Genomic DNA, 27,428 nt, shown 5'->3' on the forward strand with positions numbered 1-27,428 from the left:
GTCTGACTGACCCTGACAGCCTTTAAGTTGAGCTCAATTACCTCGTCATCGACCCTAGAATTCATGTTCCAACTCACTGTGTGGGTTATAAACTGGATATTATCTTACACTATTAAAGTCCGTGTAAAGTGAATCAGAGGTTTGTTTCAAAACACATTATAAATGTTGGAAACTGATTGTTGAGAACATGTTGCAAAGACCATGTACTATATAGTACTGAATTGTGGATTTAGATGGTTGATTGTTTTTTTACCATTTTTCTGTTTTAAGATTTTTCGGGCGGGCCTAAAACCATAGCTCAATGACACACTTGAGCTATACCCTGACAATGTAGCAGTATAAAAATGAGAAGCGTTATTAGCATAGTCCTGTGATTGGGCGTGGCCTCCGCTCCTCCAGCAGACACTCCCCCAACGTTTCAGATCAGAGAACACTGTGCATTTTTTCATGATTTTGAGACCTTCTTTTACGTACTTTGCGATTTTTTTGGTCATTCAAATTTGGTCAGGTGTTTAATAAAACGTCTTTCTGTGATGTGACAAACTCACATTATCACTTTACCCGGACTTTAAAGATGGATGTTGTTACAGCATTGCTTCATACACTGAAACTGTTACTGTATAGTTCTTTACTTTTAACTAGCGGCAATCTATTACTTTTAACTATTTCACCTGTTTTTTCCTCACTTTTTGCTAAAAAATTCAACTTATCAGCCTTTACAAACCAGCCTTTTTCATTCCTTACTTTTTGCTAAACATTCAAACAGTTCATTCATTGCTTTCAGCTAATTATTTCAACTATTTTTTGGTTACTTTTCACTAACTATTTAAGCTATATATCCATGACTTTTTCACTAACGATTTCAAATATCCATTACTTTTCACTAGTTGTTTCAACTATTTTCTTCTTACTTTTTGCTATTTCAGCTGTTAATCCATTACTTTTAGCCAACTATTTTAACAGTTTCTTAACAGGCTTTTTCAGCCCTTTTTATTCCTTACTTTTTCGCTGACTATCAAACAGTTTATTCATGACTTTAAGCTCGCTGTTCACTAATTGTTGATCCATTACCAAAGTCAAAGTGATGTCACAAGATTGCTGCAATCTTTGTTTGGGGAAAGTGGGGTGTGTAGTCTCTGGTCTGTGCACTGCCAAACTTTAAATGAGCTTCAGATTTTCACTCTTTCAGGTTAATTTCACAACCTAGAGTTACATTACTGGTTTGATGCTGAACTGGAGGCTTGAATAATCTAATCTTGTATATAGCCAGTCACCCAGCAGCTGTTTGGCATGTTGTTGTATTGATGCCACAAAGCAAACAATCTTAATTTAGCAAAAACAGGCTGGAGGTTGACTATAAGAAGTACTTTTAGATAGACTGTTTCATTCCTTACTTTTGTTGAACTATTTCAACTATTATTCCTTACTTTTAACTTTTTCCCAATATTTCAGGAGTTTAGCAAGGAACCACTAACTGTTCATTTATTCACACAAGCGCTGATTTTTTTAATATCGAGTTGATGGACTGCTTTTTTTAGTAGCCTACAGAACAGCATCAGACTAAATTCTAATACTGTTTTGCTGTTTATTTTCCTCCTTAATACAAATTCTGAAAAAAATCGTATGTTAATATCCTGGCAACTGCACCAGTAGCCCTGTGGGTAAAATCTCTCCTCTCAAAGAGACGATGAATAAGAAGATGTTTCACTATTCATGCCAAATGTATTTATTGACTAAATTTACAGTACACAGTAAACACAAATAATCCTCTTGACCACTGCTCAGCAATTTTGTGTACACTGTGACAATCAGCTTGTTCTCCTACACATAAGAGCCCACTGGCTGACTGTTTGTCCAAGAAATTCATTTACAAAGTGGACGTTTCACATTCTGCAGTAGTATTGGCAGAGAACAGCCTACACCTACTATAAAGGTAAAATAAAACGGCTGTAAATGACTAATGTGGTAAAAGGTAGGTAGTTTTTTTCTGTTATGAGCTCAGCTGTTTTTTTTTCTAACATATTAGTACAGCACAGTCTTTGTAGAAGAGTAGTCATCCTCAGCGCTGTCTTTTCTTCTCCTTGTGGTGGTGGAATACCGTAGTGGGAGTGTTGCATCCCAAAAATAAAGATCAATAACAGTCCAAGTAATAGTCCATCCACACATCTTGTTTTCTCTCTCTGGTTTAGTCTTTTCTCTTCATATGGGTTTGTCTTTTCGCATACAGCCAGCCTCCAGGCGAGGTCTATTCCCTTCTTTCCATCTTGCTTTCGTTTCTCTCCATCTACCCCCAAGCTAACAGGTCCCAGTGCTATACGTGTCCAGGCTTGGACAGGTAGGCTATGAGGGCCACAACCACCCCCACATACATCCCCGTTCCAATGGTGATGGCGAGAGCGGCTAGGAAGAGGGCTCTCCTGGAGCTCATTCCCGCTCTGGAGAAGTCTCCCTTAGAGATGGCCTTGCCTGTCTGACAAAACAAAGCAGAGAGTGAAATGAGCCGGTGTGCTACTCATCAGCACCGAGTGTATGAGTAGGTGTTAAGCCACAGTTAAAAGAGAGAAAACAAGAAATGCTCTCTGGGAGCCATTAGTTTCCATGGCAATTAGGTCATTATCCCTCTGACAGTGACAAATGTGTTGTTTGGGTGTTTTGGTTTCCTATCAAAAAATGAGCCTGGCCTTTAGTTATTTTTCTGGTACATTATTTTCTGCTCCGGTATGATTGTCTCTGTAATTATGGTGGAAGATGTTGCAAAACCATTAAGACTGCAGGACGTCAAGGTAATCTTTTCACACCAGAAAGACGCGACATTAGACTCCTCAGCTGTGGATGCAACAAAATAACTGCAGTGCTCACACGGCACATACTGCGGAGCTCAATGTTAATGGTTTCCTAAAGTGAATACAGAGGACTGACAAGTGAGCCGAACCCGATGAATTTACGTAGTCAATCATCTGAAACAACTGCGAGGAGGGGTGCAGGCTGGAAAATGGGCTGCAGTAGTTCTAGTCTGTGTGCTTGTGCTCGCTGACCTTAAATAGAACGCAGTCTAATCAGAGTTAATGACAAGCTTGAGGTCTCTGGGCTTTTACCTTGTGAGAGTAGTAAAAGGCAACGATGCCCAAGGGCCAGAAGCAGCAGAGCATGGAGAAGATGGCTAGGCCCAGGTAATCCCGAGGGGGCAGCACGATGAAGTTGTCCTCACTCTCGCTGTCACTGGAGCTGTCACTCTGGAAGACAGCGGGATGATGAAGAGTGATTACGTGTCAGAAAAGGAGCCGATGATGCACTTTTGTTTTACATGACGCTTATACTGAGTGCAAATTCTGAGAAAAACTCACAAAATAAGACAAAAGGTGAGTGCAGGGATCTCTAGACCGATATCTAAATGGGGTACAGCTGATGTGCGTAGACAGTCAGATGTACCTAGGGTTAGGGGGGATAGGTTAGGGGTCGGCAACCTGCAGCTCTTCAGTCAGTCTTTATTGGCTCCCTGTAGTTTTGGAAAAACTGAAAATGAATAATTATAATTTTTCAACATTTTAAATATAATTTATCATTGCAATTTCGGACCTGCAGTAAAAATGTGCTTTTAAGAAATGGATTAACTCTTTAAACTCGGAACTCGGAAAGAATCATTCAATAAAAGTATCAGAGCATCTATTTTCAGATTTCAAACTGAGATAGTTCAGAAAATTAAAGATAAGACCCTCTCAAAGACTGTCAGGGACAGAGCCACAAAAAAGGCAACAAGCATCACCAGTCAGCTCATTAAGGACATCGATTCAGTTCCAGTTTATTCAGTTTCCCGTGATGAGTCCAGTGATGAGAGCGATATTGAGCAGAAAGCGCTGCTGTGCTGGAATGTAAATTCTAGATAAAACTAACAAAAAAATATAAGTAATTTCTTTATTGGCGTTCTATAGTTTCATAAATATTACAAAATATGGCATTATTTTAACTGAAAATAACCAGATAATCCCAAGTAGCCCACTGCTGCCACCTTGTGGTAAACATGAGTGCTCAATTACTAAGGTTGATTGGCTTATTTACTGTTAACAGGCTGTGTTACCCACATTTTTAGGCTGTGGCACACTAAGCCAATGGTCGGCCATCCGGCCATGTTGGGCCAATGGCGAGCGTCTTGTTGTTGCAGTGCGTCCCCCACCGCTGGCCATTGTCAACCCTTGTTGGCTTTTTTTTGCACTGATTCAGCATGTTGAAAATGAAATCACTCTGATTGGCTGTTCAACTCAGCGCAAGAGAAACCAAAGTGGAAAATGTAAACAAAGGGCTAAAATAAAGAGGGAGTGAGGTCAAAACAAACTTGTTCTATGAGGTAAGATTCATTTTCTTGTGCCATTGAGCTCTTTAGCAGAAACGATTCTGGATGGTTTGTGTTTTTGTTCACTGTAAATATGTTTTGTTCTTTCAACATTAGATTGTTTTGTTAATGTGCTGACTGGCTAACTAGTGTCAAGGCGGTCACTTGGTTTTCCATTTTGCATTACTATTACAGACGACTGCTGCAGGTGGTATGGAGGGGTACCTCCTCTCACACAGGCACAGAACGTATGTGCTGGTTGGCTGTCGGTTTGGTATGTTTCTGTTCAACTTTTTGGCCAAGACATGGCAGGGGGCTTTCGTTGTGCCAGTTCTCTGATGTCAGTTTGGTGCGTCTGAGCCTTTAAGCATTGTAATATGTTTAACAGCAACATTGCTGAACCCTGGGTAAGGGTTAGGGCACTTTTTTTACATATTTTTTTTTTTTACATATGCAAAATTTAAGGGACAAATTCACAAAATGAGACAAAAAGTGAGTGCAGTGATCCTGACACCTAATGGGGTTGGTTGGTTGCCATGTGGAGACAGTCAGGTGTACTCTGAATGTCTTCACACTGCTGTAACTTGACAACTCGTACCCCCCCCCACAGGCCAGTGTATCTGCACATGTTGCGCCACCACCCAGAACAGGATGTGCTCAGCCAGCCAGAAAGGATTTGGTGCCTCTGTCAACACCCATGAGCGGCCTGACAGATAACACGGGATTAACGGATTGTTCCATCATTGCGAGGTGACAGGGGAAACAGCAAGAAGACAGTGTCGTCTGTGTGCTAAATTGCTTCTACAGCATAAGAGACCACCACCATCTCTGCTCAACAGGCTCCCAATACTGTGCATCAATACTCAAACTCAGGGGCCACGAGGGCTGAGCGGGTTAATGAATGATAGATTCGAACGCCACTCAGACTCCATTGGCACATCGCGCCTGCAGCGAGGTTGGCAATGTGACTGCATGAGTGACCTTTAAGAGGACATTGCTGCGCTTCCCTCAGCTGTCCCAGAGATGGAGTAGATGTTTGTCTAAATAAATAGCCTCCATAAGGAGCAGGTTTCATTTGCCTGCAGGGATCAATCAAAGCGGGGGAAAGGAAGGAACAAAATAAAAATCAATATTTAAGGAAGGAACTGAAACAACCATTTTAGAGGTAATTAAAGAACAGTCAGCAAAGCGGCAAGGAAGAAAGAACACTTGTGCAGTATATTTTTAAGCATGTTGTGCACAATTTTCTGTCTTAGCTACTAATCTGATCTACATTTACCAAACTACAGGGTCTAATTTGATCATCTTGTGCTATTTTGGGGGGCGTTTCTGTGTAGAAACCTCATTTAGATGTTAGAGGGAAGCGGAGAATAGTAGTTTCCACCCAGTTACCTTTGCCAAGAGCAGATTATGAGCTCCCTGTTATCTGCTTTATGAACGCTGTCCACCTGGACAGCCGGGTGTGATCCATCAAAACAGCAGCTGGTCATAACCACATAATCTGACATCACATGAATAAACCGGTGGGTACAAACAGCAGTAATCTCCTTTTATCTTTGTAGCAAGACCTGATAACACTTCTGAGTGACTGGTGCTTTCAGTCCTTCTGACAGTCTGCCTGACACCGAGTCCGGCCGGATGGGAACACACTCCAAGTCTGGTCCGATGCCAGTATAACTGATGGGGCTCCGCAGCCCTTAACAACCCTGTCACAGCACTCTCCGAAGCATCGTTAGAGTCTGGAGGGGACAGTTGACTCCACAACAGGCCACACACAGACCCATGTATGTTGTGGCATCACCCACACACTCTTGTTACTTTGTTACCTGCAATTTATTTTTGCTCTGTCACACAGATGTCAAACATCTGCTGACAAAAACTAGCAGTGGAATTACAATAGTAAAGTTACACTACCCTTTTCTCTGAGTCTAAAAAAAGGAATGGGGCACCATAGAAAGGTACAGTGATGATGTGAGTTGCAGTAAGGAGTAAAATGAGTACTTCTGCTGACAAAAAAATGGTTTTATTATGATGAGGAACTGTCACAGACTCTATCCTGGGATTTTAGCATATGTATGAAGCCAACACCAGCTTATCTCTCTCCCTCTTATTTTTAGTCTCCATAGCTGTGAAAATTCTCTTAATGTTTGATATGACTTCTATTCATCAACACACATCTAGCACTCTTTGGGTGTGTTTTTATCATTCAACTAGAAATACTGCCTCGTGGTTGCTTGCCTCCAGGAACCAGTCAAGTTGCAGTTACAGCTTACATCAATGTCTATGTACATCCATCCATACATGTTTCCATGTGAAAACATGGATGCTTCACTCACATCTTTCCTCTCTTGGTCACAGATCTATAGAGTCAGCACAGTTTCAAGATGAACACCCAAGATTAATGTCACCAATTCAGTATCTGACCAAAAGTCTACCCCTCTGTTACCGAGTTATGATGTAAATTAATGGACATTTTTGCAGAACATTATGATGTCACAGTAAAGTTGACCTATGATCTTTTGGATATAAAATGTCATCATTTTATCCAACATTTGTGTGAATTCTTGCATGAATTCTTGGGCTAAAAAAACATGTTTTGTGTGGTTTGAACTTCACCCCAACAAATTCTTAACAGTTCATTCTTGAGTCAAAGTGGACGAGAATGGGAGAGACGCAAGGTTATAGTGACTTTTGCCACCAAAATCTTATCAGTGCATCCTTGACTCAATGTGGACATTTTTGGCAAATTTAAGTAAAATTCCCTAAAGGTGTTAATGAGATATCACGTTCACAACAATGAGATGGATGCAATGTCACCTGTGGCCTTTGACCTTTGCCCACCAAGTTCTTATTGATGCATTCTTGAGTCCAATTGGACATTTGTGCCAAATTTAAAGAAATTCCTGCAAGGCCTTCTTGAGATATTGCGGTCATGAGAATGACAGAGACCTAAGGTCACAGTGACCGTGACCTTTGACCATCAAATTGTAATCACTTTGTGCCAAATTTGAAGATCTTCCCTCAAGGTGTTCTTCAGATATTGTGTTCACAAGGCAACCCGAAAACTGAATAAATCTGAGCAACGAGGTATACACAGATGAACACACACACATGCATGTACGCAGGAAGGGGGAGTAAAGAAACGCAGGTGCTGAGTGAAAAGTCTCATATTCAAGCTGCAAACCCAACTTTCATTAAAGCACTGTTCATCAGATTCATTTGCTCTTGGGAATTGACATGGAATAACTTTAGCTGTGGGCTCACCTGCTCCGACAGCCATGCATCAGCGGAGTCCCGCTTAATACCCTTGCAGCACGGCATTACTTATGGCATTAATGGCAGTCGCTGCCGTGTCTCTATCTATCTGCCAGGGCCTCCGAGTGACAGGAGCTGGCGCGATCATCAGCCCAGTTAGGGTGCTGCTATACTTCTTCCTCTGCCAGCTCAGAGCCCTGGGTGCTTCACAAGCATCCCTGGATGAAATTAGATTTTTACCACTTCCGAAAAGACTTTGCTCTTTTTGCTGTCACGCTTTTCTTTGGAGATTGTAGTTATAGTCCTGAAAGAACAATAGCCTGGATAGATAAACTCAGATGTGTCATTTTCTCAGAATGTAATTATTAAAAAAAAAAGCGTACAATTACCCCGCACTAGACTTGAAAGACTCCAGTAAATTGACCATTTAGAGAAGAGAAATGAGCGTGAATCACAATGGCAGTCCATTAGAATGGTAAATGAAATAATAAGCATCACTGTACACGCCATGACTCACTTTCTACTGAAAGATCGCCCTGACAGTTACAAGTAAGTGTTGCCATGCTTTAAAATGCATATAGCAACTCTGGATTCTAATAACACTGCCAAATAGCTCTTACTTACATCAAATGGCTTTAAGCAGTGTAATTATACCCATATAGCTTGTAGATTTAGGGCTACAGTTGAAATACATACTGCTTGTAGACACCCAGTATATTAGGCACCTACATAAAACATCACCCAAGCAATGCAAACTGCCACAAACACAGAAAACATATTTATATTTTCTTTGGTGTGACCTCTGACCTCATACTCAGGACCCTGCTCCTCCTCCACTTCGTACGACACCGTCTGGATCTTCGCATCCTTCTCTCCTTGTACGCTGTCCAGAGGGTTTTCCGTAGAAACTCCATCCACTACAGTGTCCTTACTCTCTGTGAACGTGGTCTCAAAGCTCTCGCTCTTGGAGTCCTTGCTGTGAAGGCTCACGTCGTCCTTGTACAGGATAAAGTTGGGCCCGTAGAAGGCCTCCACAGCCAGATGCAGGGATGTGGCGTCCAGGAACTGTTGCGTCTTATGCTTGTCATTAGTCCCAGTGTAGTAGTAGCCGATGAGGCTGTCCTGGTAAGGCTGGCTTGAGTAGTCACACTGGTAACCCTGGTAATCGTTGTGCACCACATGTCTGCTGGTTTTGTCCAGCAGGGGGTTCTGGAGCTCACTGAGGCTCTCCATGATGGCAGGTTCAGACGTCTAGTGGATCAGAGGATGAGGTCCAAAAAAAGTTTGGCAGTTTGATAGCTGAAAAAAGTACAGTTACAGTGAAATGGGATTAATAAAAAGCAAGCATTTCAATTAAACCATGGCATGTTTTTGGGGAAATACAGTAGAGCCTGACCGGCATTGGTTTTTCAGGATTGATACTGATACCCGTTATTAGTAGTTAATGAAATAACTGATATTTGGAATAGATATGCATTTACAGTAAAAATGAAAGGCGTCCACTGTTAATATTAAGAATCTGGAATATAAAAAACGCCAACACAAAACTTTGTTTAAATGCCTTTAGAAAGTGTGTAATCAAAACTGAAATGTTCAGCATCATATACAGCAAACTCTCAACTGCTTTACTTATAAAGTCAAGTGAAAATTTAAGTTAGAAAAATGAATAAATAAAAATATCTCCCTGAGATTTTACAAAGTAAAAGTTCCTCCCATGCTGACACTTTCTCTGCACTTTTTAATTCATGAATTTTATCGACAACCATTAAAATAAAACACTGATACAGATAATCAGCAAAATGCCAAATGTCGGCGTTAGTCCAGCCCCATCGAATGTGTGCTCACCTTTTTTCTCTAATAACCTAAAGTGCATTCAACTTATTTCTGATCCAGACGTTCGGGAGGTTTATAGAATTATCCGCAGAGGTCTCTCTCTCTCCATAACAAAATGACTCAGTGATTTACACCAGTAAAACCACTGAATAAAGCAGTTTCACGTTGCTGTTCTGCATGTCGCAGGCGGGCAGCCAGCCAAGCACCTGTGAATGTGTACTCACATTTTTCCTCTGATAACTTAAGATCCAGCCGGCTCTTATTCCAAACTTGTCAAATACCGCTTCTTGTCAGTGATTTCGACGTTTTGGCCTGTTTAATGGAGGTATGATACATTGCCTGGTGGTGTCAGTGTATAATGCGGCCGGACGGCATCTTTTAAGGTGGTATGATATGTATATCTGTAAATTGGCACACCGTTCCAGAACAGATGCAGGCGGATACCAAGGCCGTCGTGTAGAAGTGAACACTGATGACCAATCAGCGATTTCTGACGAGCTGGGATGAGAATGTATTGCAAGATCCAGACATTCTGGAGGTTTCAACTTGGAGCTCTCTAAAACAAATTGACCGAGCAAACATAAAACCAAAATGGTCCTATCTGGAGCCAGTGTTTGATTTGTATGTTGTGGGCTACTGCAGAAACATGGCGGTGCAACAATGTGGACTAAACAGCTCATTCTAAGCTACAAAACGCAATTCTTATTTTCAGGTGATTATATACTAAAGGCTACATACTCATTATATCATATTCCCATTTGTACCAATATATCCCCCTAAATCCCTCACACTGAACCTTTGATCTTTCCAGTAGCTATCCAGTCAGACCGAACATGAGGTTTTCAGTAATGTAATAATCTAGGACATGAATTCAGTATAGGAAATATTTCATCTCGCTTGGCAATCAGCATTCTTCGCACCAGTCGGGGCCATAAAATCACCATCTGCTGTATGTTAAACTGTTGCATCTCACACCCTCAGATTCATACAAACATGTCTGTGAAAAAATAATCTTCCACATGTCACGACTGTATTGAAAACCAGGGGAGGTGCTGGTGTATTTTGCACTGCATACTGATAACTCAAAGTCTGGACTCTCTGACTCTTCCTAAATGTTTTCAAATGAGCGGAAGATCAGTTATAAAATTAGTGGTAAATGTAAAATAACAAAACCCAAAAAAACACTGTCAGAAGAGGCCGTCACTAAGGCAACACATCGGCCAATGAGAGGCTGTGTGATCTGAGCATGTTCAGATTTGAATAAGCAAATCCACTACTTGAATTTGCGAATCCAGCACCAATAGCGAGTCCCTTTTGGCCAACAAAGACCTTATCCATCAAATTAATCTTTCATCCTGCGTGTTACAATGACATAAGATAAAAGCCACAGAGGCAACTGCATCATATTTTAGAATTAGTAGAAAAAACGAAATCAGAGTCATTTCACGCTTTTTTTGTTGGAAGTGCTGTAGTGAGAAATGAGCCACAGGGTGGAAATACATAAGAAAATGTAGAGATTTTCCACACATTAGAAAAAAAACAGGTATGACAGCACTTGATTTATGAGGCTCGGGAGGCGATTGAGTTGGACACAAACAACTTGGACCGGGCAAAATAACACCAGCACCCAAAATTGAAATGCCATCTAGTGCAACAACATTAAAGACTATAGCCTCAAGACTTTTGCCAACGCCTCTGACACAGCCTCAACAAAATATGAACCCTCACATAGCTAATATTTATTGCAGAGGACTGAATACGTTTGCATATATTTTCTCCATATGCATTGAATTCCTGGCCCACAGAGAAGACATGCAGATCTGCAGCAGACCTTTGGCCCCTGTGACCTCCAGAGAACGAAAACTCACGCAGTCACAGTGGGTTTACAGAGCTGTTCAGCGAGCAGAAGCATGAATAATGTGGGCCAGTCGCTGAATCGGAGCCCACACATCCAAGACTCGTGGCTCAATATCTTCCAGCACTGTGTCCTGCGGTCTCCATTCTCACATGCCTCTGAAGCCGAGCCACTCTCCAGATAACAGGGAATTCCATTACACACTACATTAGACAACAAAAACCGCGTCCTACATCCACAAATAATTCATCTCACACCATGAAAGATGTGCACTTAGCACATGTGAGTGTGTGCTCAGACTACACAATTATTCATGATCAGGAACACATACTGTCTCTGATTTCTCTTTTTATCTTTTGACTATAGTTTATTTATATAAATGTCACACTTTTCTCTCTCTCATACAAAAAACACATCATTATTAATATTTGGATGACATCACGCCTCTTTATTTTTTTTACCTTCAATGAAATTGCAATACTTAACAGATTTTATGTTAATGAGAGAAATCTTCATATTTCTTTACTGTTTTGCTCCTTTGTGTTTTGGAGGGACCTTTATCTACCCTAGAATAACAGGTTAAGAATATTTTTTTTCACAAACTAGTAGCTAAACATCCGAAAATCATCTTACCTGAAGTGGAAAATCCTCCCGCAGCTTTGCTCAGCATCGTTCCTCGGCGCAACTGAGTCGACGGAGACGGACGGACCCACCTTTCTACTTCACATCGTCAGTTTATAGGGGGGAACTGCTATCGCAGCGCAACATTATGACATCCGTTTAAAATGAACTTATTCCGTGTGTGTGAGAATGGACTTTGCTCGCTCAGCTCTGCCTGCCATGGCACCGCCGCTGCGTCTGACAGGTAGATTTTACGCACAGTGTCACACTGAGCTCGGGCTCCAAAACAACTCCGGCAGAGGCTGAGCTGACTCCAGCCAACTGATTGGCTGTTCGAGGAGCGCTGTAAACTAATACTAATACCGACCACGGATTTGACATTTCCAAACTCAACTTGCCTTGCCTGCATGGGCGTCTTCCTCCAGCTCAGTGTCTCGTGCTGGCTTTACGCCTCCCCAGAGGTGCTATTTTGTCTCGTTGCATAAGCAAAGAGTCATTAATTGAATAAAAAAAAAAAAAAAATGGAAGTATATTTTTACATCATATGCGCCAGATTCACTTTGCAGACTCATAGTGTCCTGAAGTAATTGCTTTGCTTGTATTACTTGCACAACAAGCTGTAAGTGTTATTCTTCCCCACTGAGAACGCCCACTCTGTAGAAAACAAACAACACAGCAGGGGCGGACTGGCAACAACAAGCAGCCCGGGAACTCACTGTCAAGCGGCCCCGATTAGATACACATTTTTCAGATTGAGACATGTTTGTTGATCAGTTAATCATTATTATTATTTTTTAAAGCCGTTGATTTGTATTGTTTGTGCTCAGATAAAATGATTTACCTTATTATCAAAAGATTTTCTCCCCATGTTTGTGTAAACAGAAAGCAAAAATGCAAAGTTGAATTGATGTATTCACCGCCTGTTCACCCATCCAACTGGTTGCAAGCAGCACCATTGATGGGGAGCGAAGTGATTGGCACACACACCTGTCAATCATGACTGACTTTTTTTGGAGCCAGAAGTGACCATATTTGGATTAGGGGGTGCAGGTGTGAGGGAGGGACAGATCTAACTCACAGACTGTAGCGATGCCTTACAGACAGCCTGTCACTTAAGCAGCTCCACCCTTAAAGATGCATAACTTTAAGCCTTTATAAAAAGTAAACAACTGAGTTATATAAAATTCACCTTGTGCACAGTTGGGCATTTTAACATGGGGGTCAAGGGGATTTACTTGCTTCTGGAGCCAGCCTCAAATGGCCATTTGAGGAACTGCAGTTTTTGACACTTCGGTGTTAGCTTCGTTTTTCAGCTCGGGAGGTTGCCGCTTAATCCTGACTCTTATGGTATATGCATTTAGACGTCCCAGTAGAGATGACAGCTAGCGATACACAAGGATACACTCGTGACAATGTCACACAACCATTTACACAACCGACCCTCACAAGGCTCCTGGTGAATATTCCCAAACTTCCTGACAGTCTGCGCCTGCAACACAGAATCTTCACAGAGCATTTTAATAAAGCCTCTCCTTCTCCTACATTAATTTAGAATTCCCCGTCTTCACATAATCTCAGTTTTTATTCTTTGTTTCAGAAAATGTACCAATTTGCCTTCCTGTTCATAGTCCCTGTGATGTTTCTAGTGCGTTCCTAAATATAACTCAGGAATAAGCCACTATTAAATTCATTGCACATTTATATTTGATTAATATTTTAGACAAATCCCATGCATTTATCATGAGCCTGCCAATTTGGTTGTGCCTTTAACCCCACTCTGCTAAGCTGCTTATGATTCCACGCCACAATTTATCATTGTAAACACTGTTTACATAACATTAATATGGATGTATCTCCCATGCAAGCAAATGGGTGACATAATAGATTCCACACAGCAAAACTAAACCTAATTTGTTTTTATCCCAATGGAGAATAACCATGACATAACTAAAGCATTTACAGGGTCTTTGGTTTAGACTCATGTAAGGACACACTACAAACAGTGCTTAGAGGCGGTATGCCAAAATGCCAAAAAGTAAAAGACTGATATATAGCCACCAAACACTGGACACATATCTTATTCAGAAGGAGCACTCTGTTCCACAGGCTCATAAAAATGTCTGGAGTTAATAATGTGCAAGCCCAGGCTCTGTCACTTTCACTGGGAGATGCATTAAGGTGCTGATGGACACTTTATGGGGGAAACATGGAGCTGCATTTATAAGACTGGGCACACATGAGCAGCGCCTCTCCCAGTGTCACCTTGTGTTCACATGCACGAGGCGACGTGGCATAACAGCCCGGCCATCTCTGTGATGGATACCTCTCCCTCAGGAGACGAGTATATTAGAAGAGGGGGCGAGGAGGGGACCAGAATCTGTAACCATTTATCCATTATTCTTCTGTCTTTCTCTCTCTCCATCAGCAGCACGACTCAGAGGAACACTGATAAAGATCTGAATCTTAAATGTGGCCCAATGAAAATAAAACCAGTATAAACCAGTGCTGCCACTAAGCATAATTTGTGAAAAGAGTAGATTTCTCTTTGGACCAGGCTTTTGCCAGCCTTCTGTAGATGGACTGTGAATATTTATGGTCCTCCCTGTTCCCCTTTCTTCTGCTCCATTTTCCACTCTATATTTAGGCACTGTGTCACTACGTAGCCGACGCACAATTTGTCAAGCATTTCCTCCTCGGAGTCTTGTAATTTTAAGAAACAAAAAGATTATTTGAGCTGCTGGTATTCACGTGTTGTTGATTGACAAAGAGCAAAGCAGAAATTGTTTTTACAGTTACTGACTTTCCTCCCCCGCTGTTTAAAATCGCAGTCAACTCTTGACACCGTGAACTTTCCTGAGGCCCATTAACCGGCTTTAATCATTTAAACACTTTTGGGAATTAATCGTGCCTAATCCGATTGGCAGAGAAAGTATCAAACCACTTAATTTGATCTGGCCTAGTCGGCTTTTGCAAAGAAAGGGGAGATTTAAGCAGCTTTTCCCACAAGGCCGTTCTGTGCACTATTTCCTGTTTGATTAAACACTTGAACAAATCGTATGCCAGTGGAGCACCTTTGACCAGCGAATCAGCCCATGGGGCTGATGGAGAGAAAAAAAGCGAAAATGCTAAATTAAATCTGTTTGCATACTTGAAAGTTCACATTTACGGTAGTAATAGTTTGGACAGATTTGTCTATTTAACCCTTTGAAACCTGAGTAAATGGGTTGGATTTCTTTCAAAGTGAAGACAATGAGCAAATTAACAACACATGGCCCAAAAAATAGCAAGAAATTAGTAAAAAAGTTAGGAAAAAATACCTGAAAATCTGCCAGAAAAACAAAAAAACACAAAAAATGGCCAGAAAAAAAAGTGAAGAAAAATTTAACGAAAATGCATTTTTCTGTAGCATAATTTTAAATATATGATTATCATGATTAGAAATACATTCTGTACATTATTCCCTAGTTTTTGATAATCTTCTAATAATTCTTCCCTATTTTAAAACAAATTTTCATTTCATTTTCTTCATCACCTTATGCTATTTTTTTGCAATATGTGGGACATTCCTTGGCAAGTTGTTCATTGCCTTTTTCCCCATGTTTTTGAAAAAAAAAAAAAAAAAATCAAACCATCTCGCTCAGGTTTCACAGGGTTAAATAGCTTGAGAGTGGCGCCTGAATGCAGCACCAGAACAATGATGTTGAGTTAGTTTTTAGCACAATAATATTGCAAGGAGTCAACAGATTCTTATATTTGTAGTTATTCTCATAAAATAAACTGTTTTTCGGCCGCTGGTGCTCATTGCAGACATCAGGTGTTGTGAGAGGACTGCATCCATTTGGCCAAAGAGGTCAGTGTGCAGATAAACAGCGGGACTTCAGTCCCTGCGGCGGCAGGTTCAGGTGCAAGAGCAAGATGAGGTTCGGCATATGGGAAGTGTTTTGGCAGGAGCAGAGGCTAGAGTTTCCTTCCAGACCTGGAGGCAAGCTGCAAGTCTCGAAAACTGAAAACTCACATTTGGACAGAAAGCAACAGCTAAATACTGCGTCATGTTCACCACCTGACTCAGGGTACAATGAGCTGGCCAGGAAGCAGATGACAGCATCCTGTTATGGGCAGAGGGAGAGTATGTAAATTAGAGTTGGTGATTAAGAAGATAGTAGGTAGGTGGAGGAATAAATAACAGATCCAGCTGAACGCCTTCAGGCAGTGGATATTTCTTCCAAAAGAGCAAATTGAGCTTAAGAGCCGACAAGCACAACAAAAGCTCTTTTATAAAGCGGAATTTGTTTACCATAAATGCTGCTATCAGGCTCCAACAGAATTAATTTCAGCGAGCCGTGTTACAGAACTTCACTTTAGTTATTTGTTAAGGTCTGCGGGTAAAGCCGGGCAGTCTGTAGAGCATTAAAGGAAATGGATTTATTGCCCTCTTACATCCAGAGAAAATGAAAATGAGTTTGACTCCTACAGTAGGCTGTCATAATGAAAAACATAATAGTCTTTGAATGCCAACATTATGAGAAGCAATTTCATTAAAGTGTTTGAAAGTTTCACAGTGTGTGACTTTTCAAGGTCTTTCTACAAATGTCCAATCAGAATATTAACAGTATGTGTCTGGACGTTGGCCCACGTCTGTGTGGAGTGGACGTGTGGGGGAGTCCCGAGGGAGCGGCAGAGGCTTTTTGGCTTTGCAATTATCCGACACACAAATGCAATATGTGTCGAATTAGCTGAAAGCGCCTCCATCAGGAGGGGAGAGGTCGGAGTTTGTCATCCGCCGTTTCAGACAGAAGCACCACTTTGCAGCTCTGTACCCTTCACCTATAAACACACATCCCTTTAGCGGCGCTGCGTGGAAAATGCAAAGTGTGCAGCTTGGGAGACGATCCAGTCTGGAGCCGCAGTAGTTAACGTCAATCATAATTGGGCTTCCTCCCATAGAAAGGAAAGTGAACGAGGACAGTGGGGAGCTTCTCATCTTCACAGATCGTTCCACTCTAGAGAAACGCTGTGTGCAGATTAATGGCATCCTCCGTGGCGAGATTTGAAAACTTCCATTAATGGAACACCAATGATAATTTATTTGGACAGGCGAGCTGCTTCTCTGTGAATAATGAAGTGGCCTCGGGATCATTAATATGATGGATTCTGTCTAATGTAGGGGTGCTGTGCCAGAAGTCCTAGCTGTATAAAAAAAAGAAGAAAAAATATACCAGCTGTGTACATTGTTTGTTTATTGATTCGACGCCGTGTTTAAAGGGCTTGAAGATTTTTTTTTTAACCTTAGAGGATTACCATTTGAAACATTAATAATGCTAATGAACACACGTTAATCCTGTGGAGAGTATATGCAGGTATACCGGGTGATGAGTCAGCCAGGCATGACAGTCTGCTGTACGACTTGCAGGGATATGGTTTTATTCACACTCGATCCCGTCAAGTCCAATGAGAAGAATTAACAATTAAATGTGCCAGGGCTGCCATCCCTGGTGTGCCACGGGACCAGCCTGCATATGTTAGAGCTCTCTGCTTTAATATTTTCCATTAAACCATCTATTAAACAGCTGAGGATTTAGTTTTCAATATGCTTCAGAGTGAAACAGAGCACAGATGAAGCCAGATTTCCCTCTCTGTCTGTGGCTGCGGACTGCTGTGGAAGGGTTATAAATAGGTAATCGTATAGGAGCCGCTGCAGGTTAAGCAGGGGAGCTCGCTGAGGGCTGGGGTGACTCATCGCCCTGTCTCTTTGCATCATGTCAGTTACCTGGAGTCTGCACCTGTCACTGGTGCCCCCTACCACCACCTCAAAATCACTGATTCTCACACGTAAACAACCGCCGGTTTCGCTATATAAATATTTACCCCTCAATTTATTAAAGGTTCTATATTTGACATTTTGAGCATTATTCCCTTGAAATCTGAGCAATTTGGCTCGGTTTCTTTCAAAAACACAGGAAGAAGGCAATGAGCAATGAATGAAGGGGGTTTTGTTTGTTTTTCTTCACTTTTGTTATTGTTTGTTGTTTTAAAGTTGGGGGGAGGGGGCAGGATGTATAAGCCTCTGGCTTCTAGATCTCCCCCTGACGCAATTGTTTGTTTCTTTAATTCAGCTGGCCTTGAAGCCAATTTTACAATTGGCGCCAAATCTGGAATTACACCATCCGGGTCTGTCACATGATGCCATTTGGACCCAAAAACACCTTTTCTCATAGACTTACATCTTACGTTTTTTTTTTTTTTGCATATCACAAATCCCTTAAAAATGAAAGTCTTCAGTGCGCTCGCCCTGTGGATCCCATTATGTGGGAGATACAAATAATTCTTATATCACAGAAATCAAGCTTTTTTGGCTTCATGCAACTTTCATAGAAATGATTGGCCCCTGCCTCCAACACTGAATCCAGTTGTCTTCATGCATCCATGGTGTATCCGACTGGCTAATGTGCTCATATGGTGCTTAGCCTTCCACTGGTAACTGCAACAGCATTGTCACAAAACCTGGTTCCACCCTGGTTAACACTGTCAGCTCTGTCAGCACTGTTGCTGTTGTAAGCACTGTCCCTGCTATTATCTGCTAGCCAGTGCTCAGCCTCCTCCATGTTGAGAGCCATGTGTGAACAACCCTGGCTCAGACTCTAAATCATAGACATGCTTTGAAAATCATATACTGCTCCTAAAAAGTACCTCAAATCAGTATTTTTGTAGTCAACTTTGCAATGAATTAAATTATGACGTGTAATGTGAAAGAAGTCGGTCTTAGGGACAAACCCCATAAAAAATGATCACTCTCTGCAGTCCCCTTTAGGACTGTAGTGTTTTAGCATCTTTCAGCTAATTGTTTTGGTTTGTTCTCATTTTGTGCCGCAGCAGGCACTTTCAGCAGAAAAACTATAAAACCCACTTTATGCCTCCTGTCCAAAACCAGACAGTAGACCAAGTTGGTGACCAGCTGGGAAACACAGGGGGACATTTAGCTGTTGAAGAGCCAGATATTTCCCTCAGGAGGTAATGGAGACCAAAAAAAGAGCTAAGAGAAAAGTGAATATTGGACTTCATTAAGTGGACACAAACTAAACTCAACTCACAAACTATACCTGTTGCTTTATGTGAGCATAAAGCAGCGTTGTGTTCACAGCTCATGACGGCGGTTATTGCTGGTTTAAGGACACCATGAACGTACAAAGCAGTTTGAAGAAAACATCATGTGTTTAAAGTTTAAACACAGATTGTTTTGTCTTAACTGTAATTTCAGCTGGCTTACCTCAGCAGCCCTATTGCTGTGATGGCACAAAGATTGTGCTTTATTTACAAAAGTGTAATGCCTTTGTGCACTCAACTGCTGTTAGAATAAGGCTGGTCTGGAAAATTCTTTATCAGCTTTTGACATGCATAAAATCATTTGGTACTTTGTGAACAATAAGACTAAAACGCTGATGTAAAGATTGTAGTAGACTGCATAATCCTCTGCAGTGTAATATGTGTGAAAACAATATTCTACTGAAACAAAAACGGTAAAACTAATTATTTCATTTCATGAAGCTTGCATTATGTATGCGCTGTAAAACTCTGCTTCTCCCTCTGATTTGAATCAATAGCCACACGTTCCCTAATGTTCCTCTTTAATGTTCTTCTCCAAGCTGTAATTTCAGGTGGGTTTATTATCTGAGCCTTGGCAGGCAGCCGTTTTTGCCCTTATTTAAAAAGCTATTTTCAGTGCACACTGTCACAGTGGTTGATGTGGTGCCTAATAAACAATACAAGAGACCCCGGGAGTCCTGTGAGTGTCAAAAGGTCAGGAAGGACTACTTGTTTGTGTGTGCCATCCTGCCTCTCATTTCCAAAAGCCTCTAATGGACCCACAGGAGATGGGAGTCTTTGCACAGTGAAGGACCCATCCGGACATAATTACGGCACGACAGAAATCTATGATGCTCTGCCACGCAATCGTTTTCTATGTCAGTGGCTCACAACTGCTCTACAGGATATGTGTTGACTTGGACAGCCTTTAAAGAGAATCGATGCTCACATGTGTAACCCCTGGGAGTGGAGTAATCATAAGGATCTAAGATGAGGAAAGATTAATTTCTGTAGCTGCTCATCCGTTCGAGGACTCTGGTCCAAGGCTCTTTAAATGACTGGTCTGCTGTGCCATATTAGTTTGGTCATCTATCCCTGGACAGCTGTCTGCTGCAATAGAGTGATCTTTCTGAAAAGCAATGCAGCAGTAGCTCATATTTTTCATCCCAACATGGTCATGATGCCCTCTTATTTCATAACAGGAATATCCTCATGCACTCTAACATGGGAGAATAACAATTCAATACATGTAAAGCCATGAAACAGATGGTATGATCAACATAAAGTACTACACTGGGTCAAGACACTAAGTGTAAGTGATTGTGATAAAAGCAGGTGTTCTTAAAAGATAGGGCAAGTAGTTACAAATGAATAAAAGCATCCAGCAACGTATCATAACACCACGAAAGATTCCTTCTGGTCACGTTATAAAATGACATAGGCATGTCATGCTGCTGCAAAAGGTGTCTTTCTGCATCAGTGTGTGACGCCAGTATCACTGACAAAGCAGCAGTATTTGACGACTTCTGAATGAGAATGGGCTCAAAATGCATCCAAGGGACTCTGGTTGTGGTTAAAAATTCTTTAATTCATGGATAGACCATTGTGTTTTGACTAAAGAGTCCTCATCAGACTCCTATCTTAAAAAAATATTGATGGAACCGTATTGCTTAAAAATTAAATTGCACATGTAATGACTGAGAAGCAGATAGACTAAGATATATTGTTGAGATTGCACCTATTTTTCTAGGGAAATCTCAGACTGTTCATCATCTGTTTTGTAAAAGGATGCACATTTAATGTACTAGTACTTCATTACATCAAAAGAAAGGGGAAAATTTGGAATATAACAAACTCCAACACAAACCTTTGTTTAAATGCCTTTGGCAAATGTTTTATCAAAACTGAGACTTTCCACATCATGTACAACAAGTTCCCAGCAACGCTTTTTATTAAGGCAAGTGAAAATTGGTCCCTGAGGTTTTATGAAATAAAAGTTCGCATTTCCTTTGCACGTTTTAATAAACTAATTTTATCTGTGATTCTTAAATAAAATGCTAATACAGATAATTGGCAAAATGACAAGTATCGGTCCCGATAATTGGCCAGTCCGATAATCTGTCGACCCCTACTAAAATGAGTTTGACGCCCCTGGTCCACTTCATAATACTTGAGAAAAAGACATGACAAAAGCGATAAAGTTTAACTCAAAGATAGGAAAACTTTTGAAGATGCATAAGGAATCACCGTCAGAAATACACATCCAATATTGTACATTGAGAGGAGGGTATATACAACAATGTTGGCACAGTTGGCAAAAATAATGACACCATGTGAGCAAATGTGTCCACTGAGATTGAAAGCTGAAAGCTTCTCCGTGAGCTGATTGGACTATAGATGATACTTGACAACATTGACATTGTTTTCCCTTGTTGAGCTGAATAATAGATGCCTTGCTATGTATAATTCATCTGAAATGACGTATTTATTTTTTAAGGCCGGAGTTGTCACAGCTACTGCCAATGTGTCATTTGTTTATTTCCAACTTTAAGAGAGAAACGGAGGGATGCAATGAGAACATCACAACTACAATCAGAACACACCGAACCACAGAGCAGGTGTTGTTTTTCCTATTTGTGTGAATCATAAACTGAAAACTCATGCATGTGAATGAATACATGCGCACAATATTGGCCTCTTCAACCACTAAGCAGATTTATAAGTGTTATGACAAACTCACTGTGACTCCGGAGATGCTGGACACTGAAGTTGAGTCCGTTTAACACTGGGGAGTGCTGGAAGTATACATATTTTATTGGCATATCCATATTTTATTGAAGTGCTCATTATGCTGAGTGATGGCTCGGATGGAGATTTAATCAGCTCCTTTTTAATCTCTCATTCATTTCATAATGACCTATTTCTCACTTGACATTGAGTCAGAGGTGGACGTGCTATTTTACTGTGACACTGACAACTGACAGAAAGAGAGTTTCATGCAGATTTCGACTTGCAAGCTAGAAATTAAAAACCACTGTGAGATACTGACGTCCTCGCTATTGATAGCTGGATAACCCAAGGACTTCCTCCTTCATTTCAAGGTCTGATATTGAAGAGAGATGAGACTGCCTCGTTTCAGAATGTTAAGTTGTTTTAGTCAGATAATGTTTTTTCACTGGCAAGCTATAGCTGCTGTTTTATGCCGATTTAATCTGATCCTGTTTTCATAAATCTTACATCATCTTTTATATGGCTTATTATTCAAGATGACTCAGAGGTGTAAACAAGGCCAGGAGTCTGCAACCATGCTAGCAGCTCTGTGAGGTTCTTCTTAAGCTGTATTTGAGCTGAATGCAAACCTCAGCGTGCTTTCAAAGATAACGCTAACATGCAGATGTTTAGCAAGCATAATGTTTACCATGTCGGTTTGTCTATATGTCGTCAATTTTGCACATACCTTCTATATTTTCTATATTTTGTTCCAAATTCAAATATTGAGTTTCAAAGACTTTGTTTCCCATATTTTGGTGATTTTTAAAGAATGTAAATAACAAAAAAATAAGCACTCTGTATCAGCATTTTTATGCTGGCTACATTTGATTTGGTTTAGTTTTTGGTTCATGACTGGCACTTCAGCATGAGCACCCTTAGTCTATAAAAATAATGGATGTAGTTACCATGATGACCTCACCCACTGGTTTGTGGAAGCTTTGAGTTCAGCATTATGGCTGTCACTGTCTTTTTTTGGAGCCAGAAGTGACCATATTTGGGCGAGAGGCTGGCGCTGTGGAGGAGCGAGGGTGGGTCTCACTAAGATGCTGAGGACCAATCCAGCCAGAAGATGTGAGATATTTTATTGAAGGAAAAGTCATGGCGTCACCAGAGACATTAGGCTTCATTCTCTGGGCAACAGGGATCTCTGTACCAAATTTCTTGCCAATTTATTTAATAGTAGTGGAGATATTTTAGTCTGGATCAAAGTGGTGATCTAACCAGCATCCATAACGAGACGGCTAGTGTGACAAAAAACATAAAAATAAAGGGGAAAAATAATGCGTGTACCTCCACTTCATCTCTGTACAAAATGTTTATTTTAATGAGCAATTTGTACAGTTAACCTAACATGGCCTGGATCTGTATTTACTCTATAAAGAGATTAGCACAAGTTAAACATTACATAACTGAAACTATCAGCATGGCAAATAGAGTAGCTTCCTCCTACAAAATGTGTGTGTGTGTGTGTGTGGTACTCTATATAAGGGATGATAAGGGATGACAGTTTCTTAAAATAGGTTGACACCTAAGGCAACCATGGTTACCAAGAATGAGGTAGAGGATGGGGGAGGGTGAATCTGTAGAGAAAACATACAGGTTATCTGTGTAAGTAGCCTACAGCTAATTCACCATAGATTATTATGCACGGACTTTTTCTGTGTTTTCTATAGACACAGTGTGATGTGTACTGTAAATGGTGTATGTGCATACATCCACATCTGAAGCAGTAAATCTGTGCAGATTGTCATAGCAGAGAGTGCTGATATTGAAATTAATAAGTGGCTCTGTTCCATGTAAAGGTTCCTGTAACTGCAGGCTTGCCCGCCAAGTTACGTTGGCAAGCAAATGAGTGAGAAACGGGAAATCACAGAGACAGTTGTTGAAGGGTAAGGACACATTTTCATCCCAAGAGTTTGATTATTTTTATTTTTTATTTGGTAAAACAAAAGAAAAGAAAGATCAGCTGAATTTTCAAGTAGAATTCTTACCACAGAAGGTATGACTAACATTATAGTTTGCTCAGTGGCGGATCTTCCTAAAGGCAAAATAACCCCCCCACACACTAAAAGGAAAAAGGAAAGGACGAAATTTGCAACTCTGCACATACTGTATTCTTATTGTTTCTCATAAAAATAATTATAAATATATAATTCACTCACATTTTTGTGAGTGGTGCGAGTTAAAATTTTATATAGCCAGATCATTGGGAGTGCATGAAGCTTCCAAGGTGACAAATGGGTTGGCAGCTTACTCATATACTCATAAATACGCATCGGCAGGTCACGTTGTATACTTCAGGTGTTCTTGTTCTCATTTAAGGGAGTCTATATATATATATATATATATATTATGAAAAAGGGTTCAACCAATTTGAGAGTCTGGGTGGAATTCAGGAGAAACTTTGAGAAACTTAATGGTTAAACAGACCATTTTAAAGCATTTTGAAACAAAAGTCAAGGTTGTTTCAAAGTTTTGGTGACTGAGTACCATTATTAGGGAGCCAGCATCTGATTGAGGGCTTCACAGGTAAAAGTGCACGCACTGATTTTTCAGTATCACTCAACTGACCTCAACTGCCTTAAAAACGCACATTTCAAGGTTGTGATTTCAATAGCTCGCTAATTTATTAATGTATTGATATCAAACCACTTCTCATATGTCTTGAACATTCAGTCACAACTTTCACGGCTGTTAGCTTTTAAAAAGCCCATAGCAAATCTCTTAGCACCATTATTAGTGATATATTGCCTTAATACTCACATTTCAAGGTTGTGATTTCAATGTTGCTTGCAATTTTTTCAATATGTTGACATTAGCCACTTCTCATGAGTCTGAACATCCTGTCACAACTTTCACAGCTGTTACTTTGTGGAAACGAGCCTTCAAAAAATCCCTTAACATCATTATCAGTGACGTATTGCCTTAAATACTCACATTTCAAGGTTGTGATTTCAGTGGCTTGTTCATTTTTCAATATATTGACATCAAACCACTTTTCATCTGTCCGCACATCCTGTCACAACTTTTACAGCTGTAACTTTGCGGAAAAGCACCCTCATAGAATCCCTTAGCATCATTACCAATGACCCGTTGCCTTAAATATGCACATTTCAAGGTTGTCTTTTCAATAGCTTGCTCATTTATGAATATCTTGACATCAAACTAGTTCCCCTGTGTCCTTGGCATCCTGTCACAATTTTCATAGCTGTTCATTTTTTTTAAAAAAAAAGCTATTTGCTAATCTCTTAGCTTCATTATCAGCCTTGTTTTGCTACCAGTGGAAAGTTAGTCTGGAACCCTAATATATACCAGGTCATTTTGCAGATGACAAATGAAATTATTATCTATATACAGTAGAAATCCTGGTATTCTTGAAAATGTAGTTGATAACTTTGGTTCATAATTTGTTGGAAACAGTATTAAAATGTAAATTATCTGTTATATATGAGAGCTTTTTAATGATATACTGCATGTAAAGTATGGGCTACAGGATGCTTCAAATGATACTTTTAACTGCGGCAGCTGCATTGTGACCTTGTTTGTGCTCATTATTTTTGTTGTTTCTTCTGTCCCTGTCCACTTCCCACTCCGATAAGGAACTCTTGCAAATAATTGCAACACTACTCACAGTGCTCAAGTCCAAAGTAACAAATCTTAAGATGTAGTTTTGTGCAGCATGCTATAACGAAAAAGCATAGCTGATTAGAATTGTACAAGTGGGAAGAAGTGTGCTCTTACCAACACATCTATGCTCAAAATAACCAAAACTTGTGGAGTTGACATGGTCTGTCCCTCAATTTGTGCAGCATATTGTACCACTCGCTGATTCCTCCGGGACGTGAGAGTTTGAGGCTTTCTGACATGCCGGGAGAGAGGTTCCCAGGCGGTGTGATGTATAAATGAAGAGCTGTGGCTGCACAGGTCTGAGCTGTCGACTCACATTATCTGCACGCTTCCTCCTCTCATGCAGTTGGTGAGGCATGGGGGAGGTCAGGAGTCAGCTGTATTTCTGGACCTTGTGAGTTGATTTGAAAGATTAGACCTTGCGAGCGGCTCACTGACTCGTGCGGTCATTACCTCGCCACAGCACATAAATGAGGGATGAGCAGTACAGGTATATCTCTGTTTTGTTGTTTATTACACTCCACTTTTAAACATTGGAAAACAAAACAGAACCATCTTTCACTTCCCATTATCCTGCTCTGAAGGAAGTGGCTACAATGCTAATGGTCACTCTCCAGGGACGCCTGCAGGGAGGAAAGCATCAGATCGCATTAATCTGAACAGTTGGCCGCTCCCTGTGGGGTGGCTGTTCACAGATGGTCGAGAGTTGTGTGTGATGTGTTCAACTTCTCTCAAGTTGACCCAAATTAACTTGTGCCAATCACACAACTGACTCCAGGGATCAGCAAGGTGATCCTTGATGATTACAGTGAAAATAAGTCTACAGATAAAACAGGAGTTATGTCGTACTGCTGATTCAAAGTCATCACGTCCACAGACCACAGACCTTATTTCCGGCCTCTAACCAAAAACCCATTCAAAAAACCCATTGACTTCGAGACAAGGGAACCGCAGGAGCTGAAACTCATATCCAGGTTTTAGGACTTTGGGACACTCTATAGACTTTACATTGCGATGATGTCACACATTGTGATGACGTCTCAGCTCAAGGAAATTTTTTACAAATATAAAACCATCATGGCTCAAAAATTCATAAAAGAAAGAGTCATAATTCACCTTTTTTGCAGTTTGAGGTGTCCTGTCAACAGATTTACTAATGTCTCTTTTATAAAGGTGGCCTAAAGGTAAAATGCTTTTCGAGCCCCGCTGCAATACCATAAGTGGCCACAGGGAAGAAATTGGAATCAAGGTTGAGCAGCACTCCTGGGGACCTGGTACAATGTAGTTAGCAACACCAGTTCAAGCCAGGCTAGCCATTGTTGGCTATACTGGTTAATAACAAATCATTACGCTGTATTTTGTGCATACAAACATCGTAGCAACATTTCCCCAGATAGAAGCTGGACAGTATAGTGTGTACCACTGTGTATAAGGAGACACAAATAAGACAGAAATGCTAATAAACAGTATATTACTACAGTTTTCACAACTGTTGATGCATGGAGCAGCTATCTTGAATTTTGAGGTTAGGGTTGGTGAGGTTCCTCTGACTTTCCAACTTCAGGAAGTGTTTCAGTTGAAATTTTAGACAGGGGACTTGGAAATTTCCCGGTGCAAATGCACCATTATTCTAATGACAAGTCATGGTTTAACAGTGAGCACAAAAATGGCTACAAAAAAACCTTAAAAATGAGAGTTGTTCTTTATCTAACTCTTGTCAAGAAAGCAAACAAATGTGGGAGGATTCGTTCAACTGGTTTATACAAGATACAAGTCCCCTGTGATCTCCTGGACAGTAAGTAGTTGTAAGTAGAAGAATGTTTCGCTCTTGTACCTCATTGTAAGAATTTAATTTGCTGTCGGTCCAAATCAGCAATAAAATCAAAGCAGCTGGTTCTTAATAGAAGCGGTGCCGGATTCCAATCAGTTTTTTTTCCATCATGCAGTGACTGCACAGCTTCTGTTTTCCACTTTTTCGCCTGGAGATCTGACCTTCAAAGAGAATAGTATAGAGTCGACATGGGGAAGGAATGATCCATCTCTACTTCTGACCTTTAA

The 27,428-nt window shown here is 40.7% G+C and overlaps 1 protein-coding gene across 2 annotated transcripts; it reads right to left on the reverse strand.

Annotated features, from left to right (window-relative positions):
* Positions 1-1,781: 1,781 nt before the first annotated feature.
* Positions 1,782-12,293, reverse strand: LOC121953888 (synapse differentiation-inducing gene protein 1-like). 2 transcript variants are annotated; one of them, XM_042501145.1, is made up of 4 exons: positions 11,904-12,293; positions 8,390-8,881; positions 3,096-3,233; positions 1,782-2,470 (listed from the first exon to the last, which is right to left on the reverse strand). In XM_042501145.1, exons 2-4 carry the CDS (start codon positions 8,813-8,815, stop codon positions 2,312-2,314), a joined length of 723 nt encoding a protein of 240 aa, XP_042357079.1. In that variant the 5' UTR covers positions 8,816-8,881; positions 11,904-12,293; the 3' UTR covers positions 1,782-2,311. The 2 variants fall into 2 exon arrangements, with proteins under 2 accessions (XP_042357079.1, XP_042357080.1); XM_042501146.1 differs by having other exon boundaries at positions 2,354-2,466.
* Between the last annotated feature and the right edge of the window lie 15,135 nt (positions 12,294-27,428).

This window comes from Plectropomus leopardus, chromosome 14, assembly GCF_008729295.1.
Source record: "Plectropomus leopardus isolate mb chromosome 14, YSFRI_Pleo_2.0, whole genome shotgun sequence".
NCBI classification, from domain to species: domain Eukaryota; kingdom Metazoa; phylum Chordata; class Actinopteri; order Perciformes; family Serranidae; genus Plectropomus; species Plectropomus leopardus.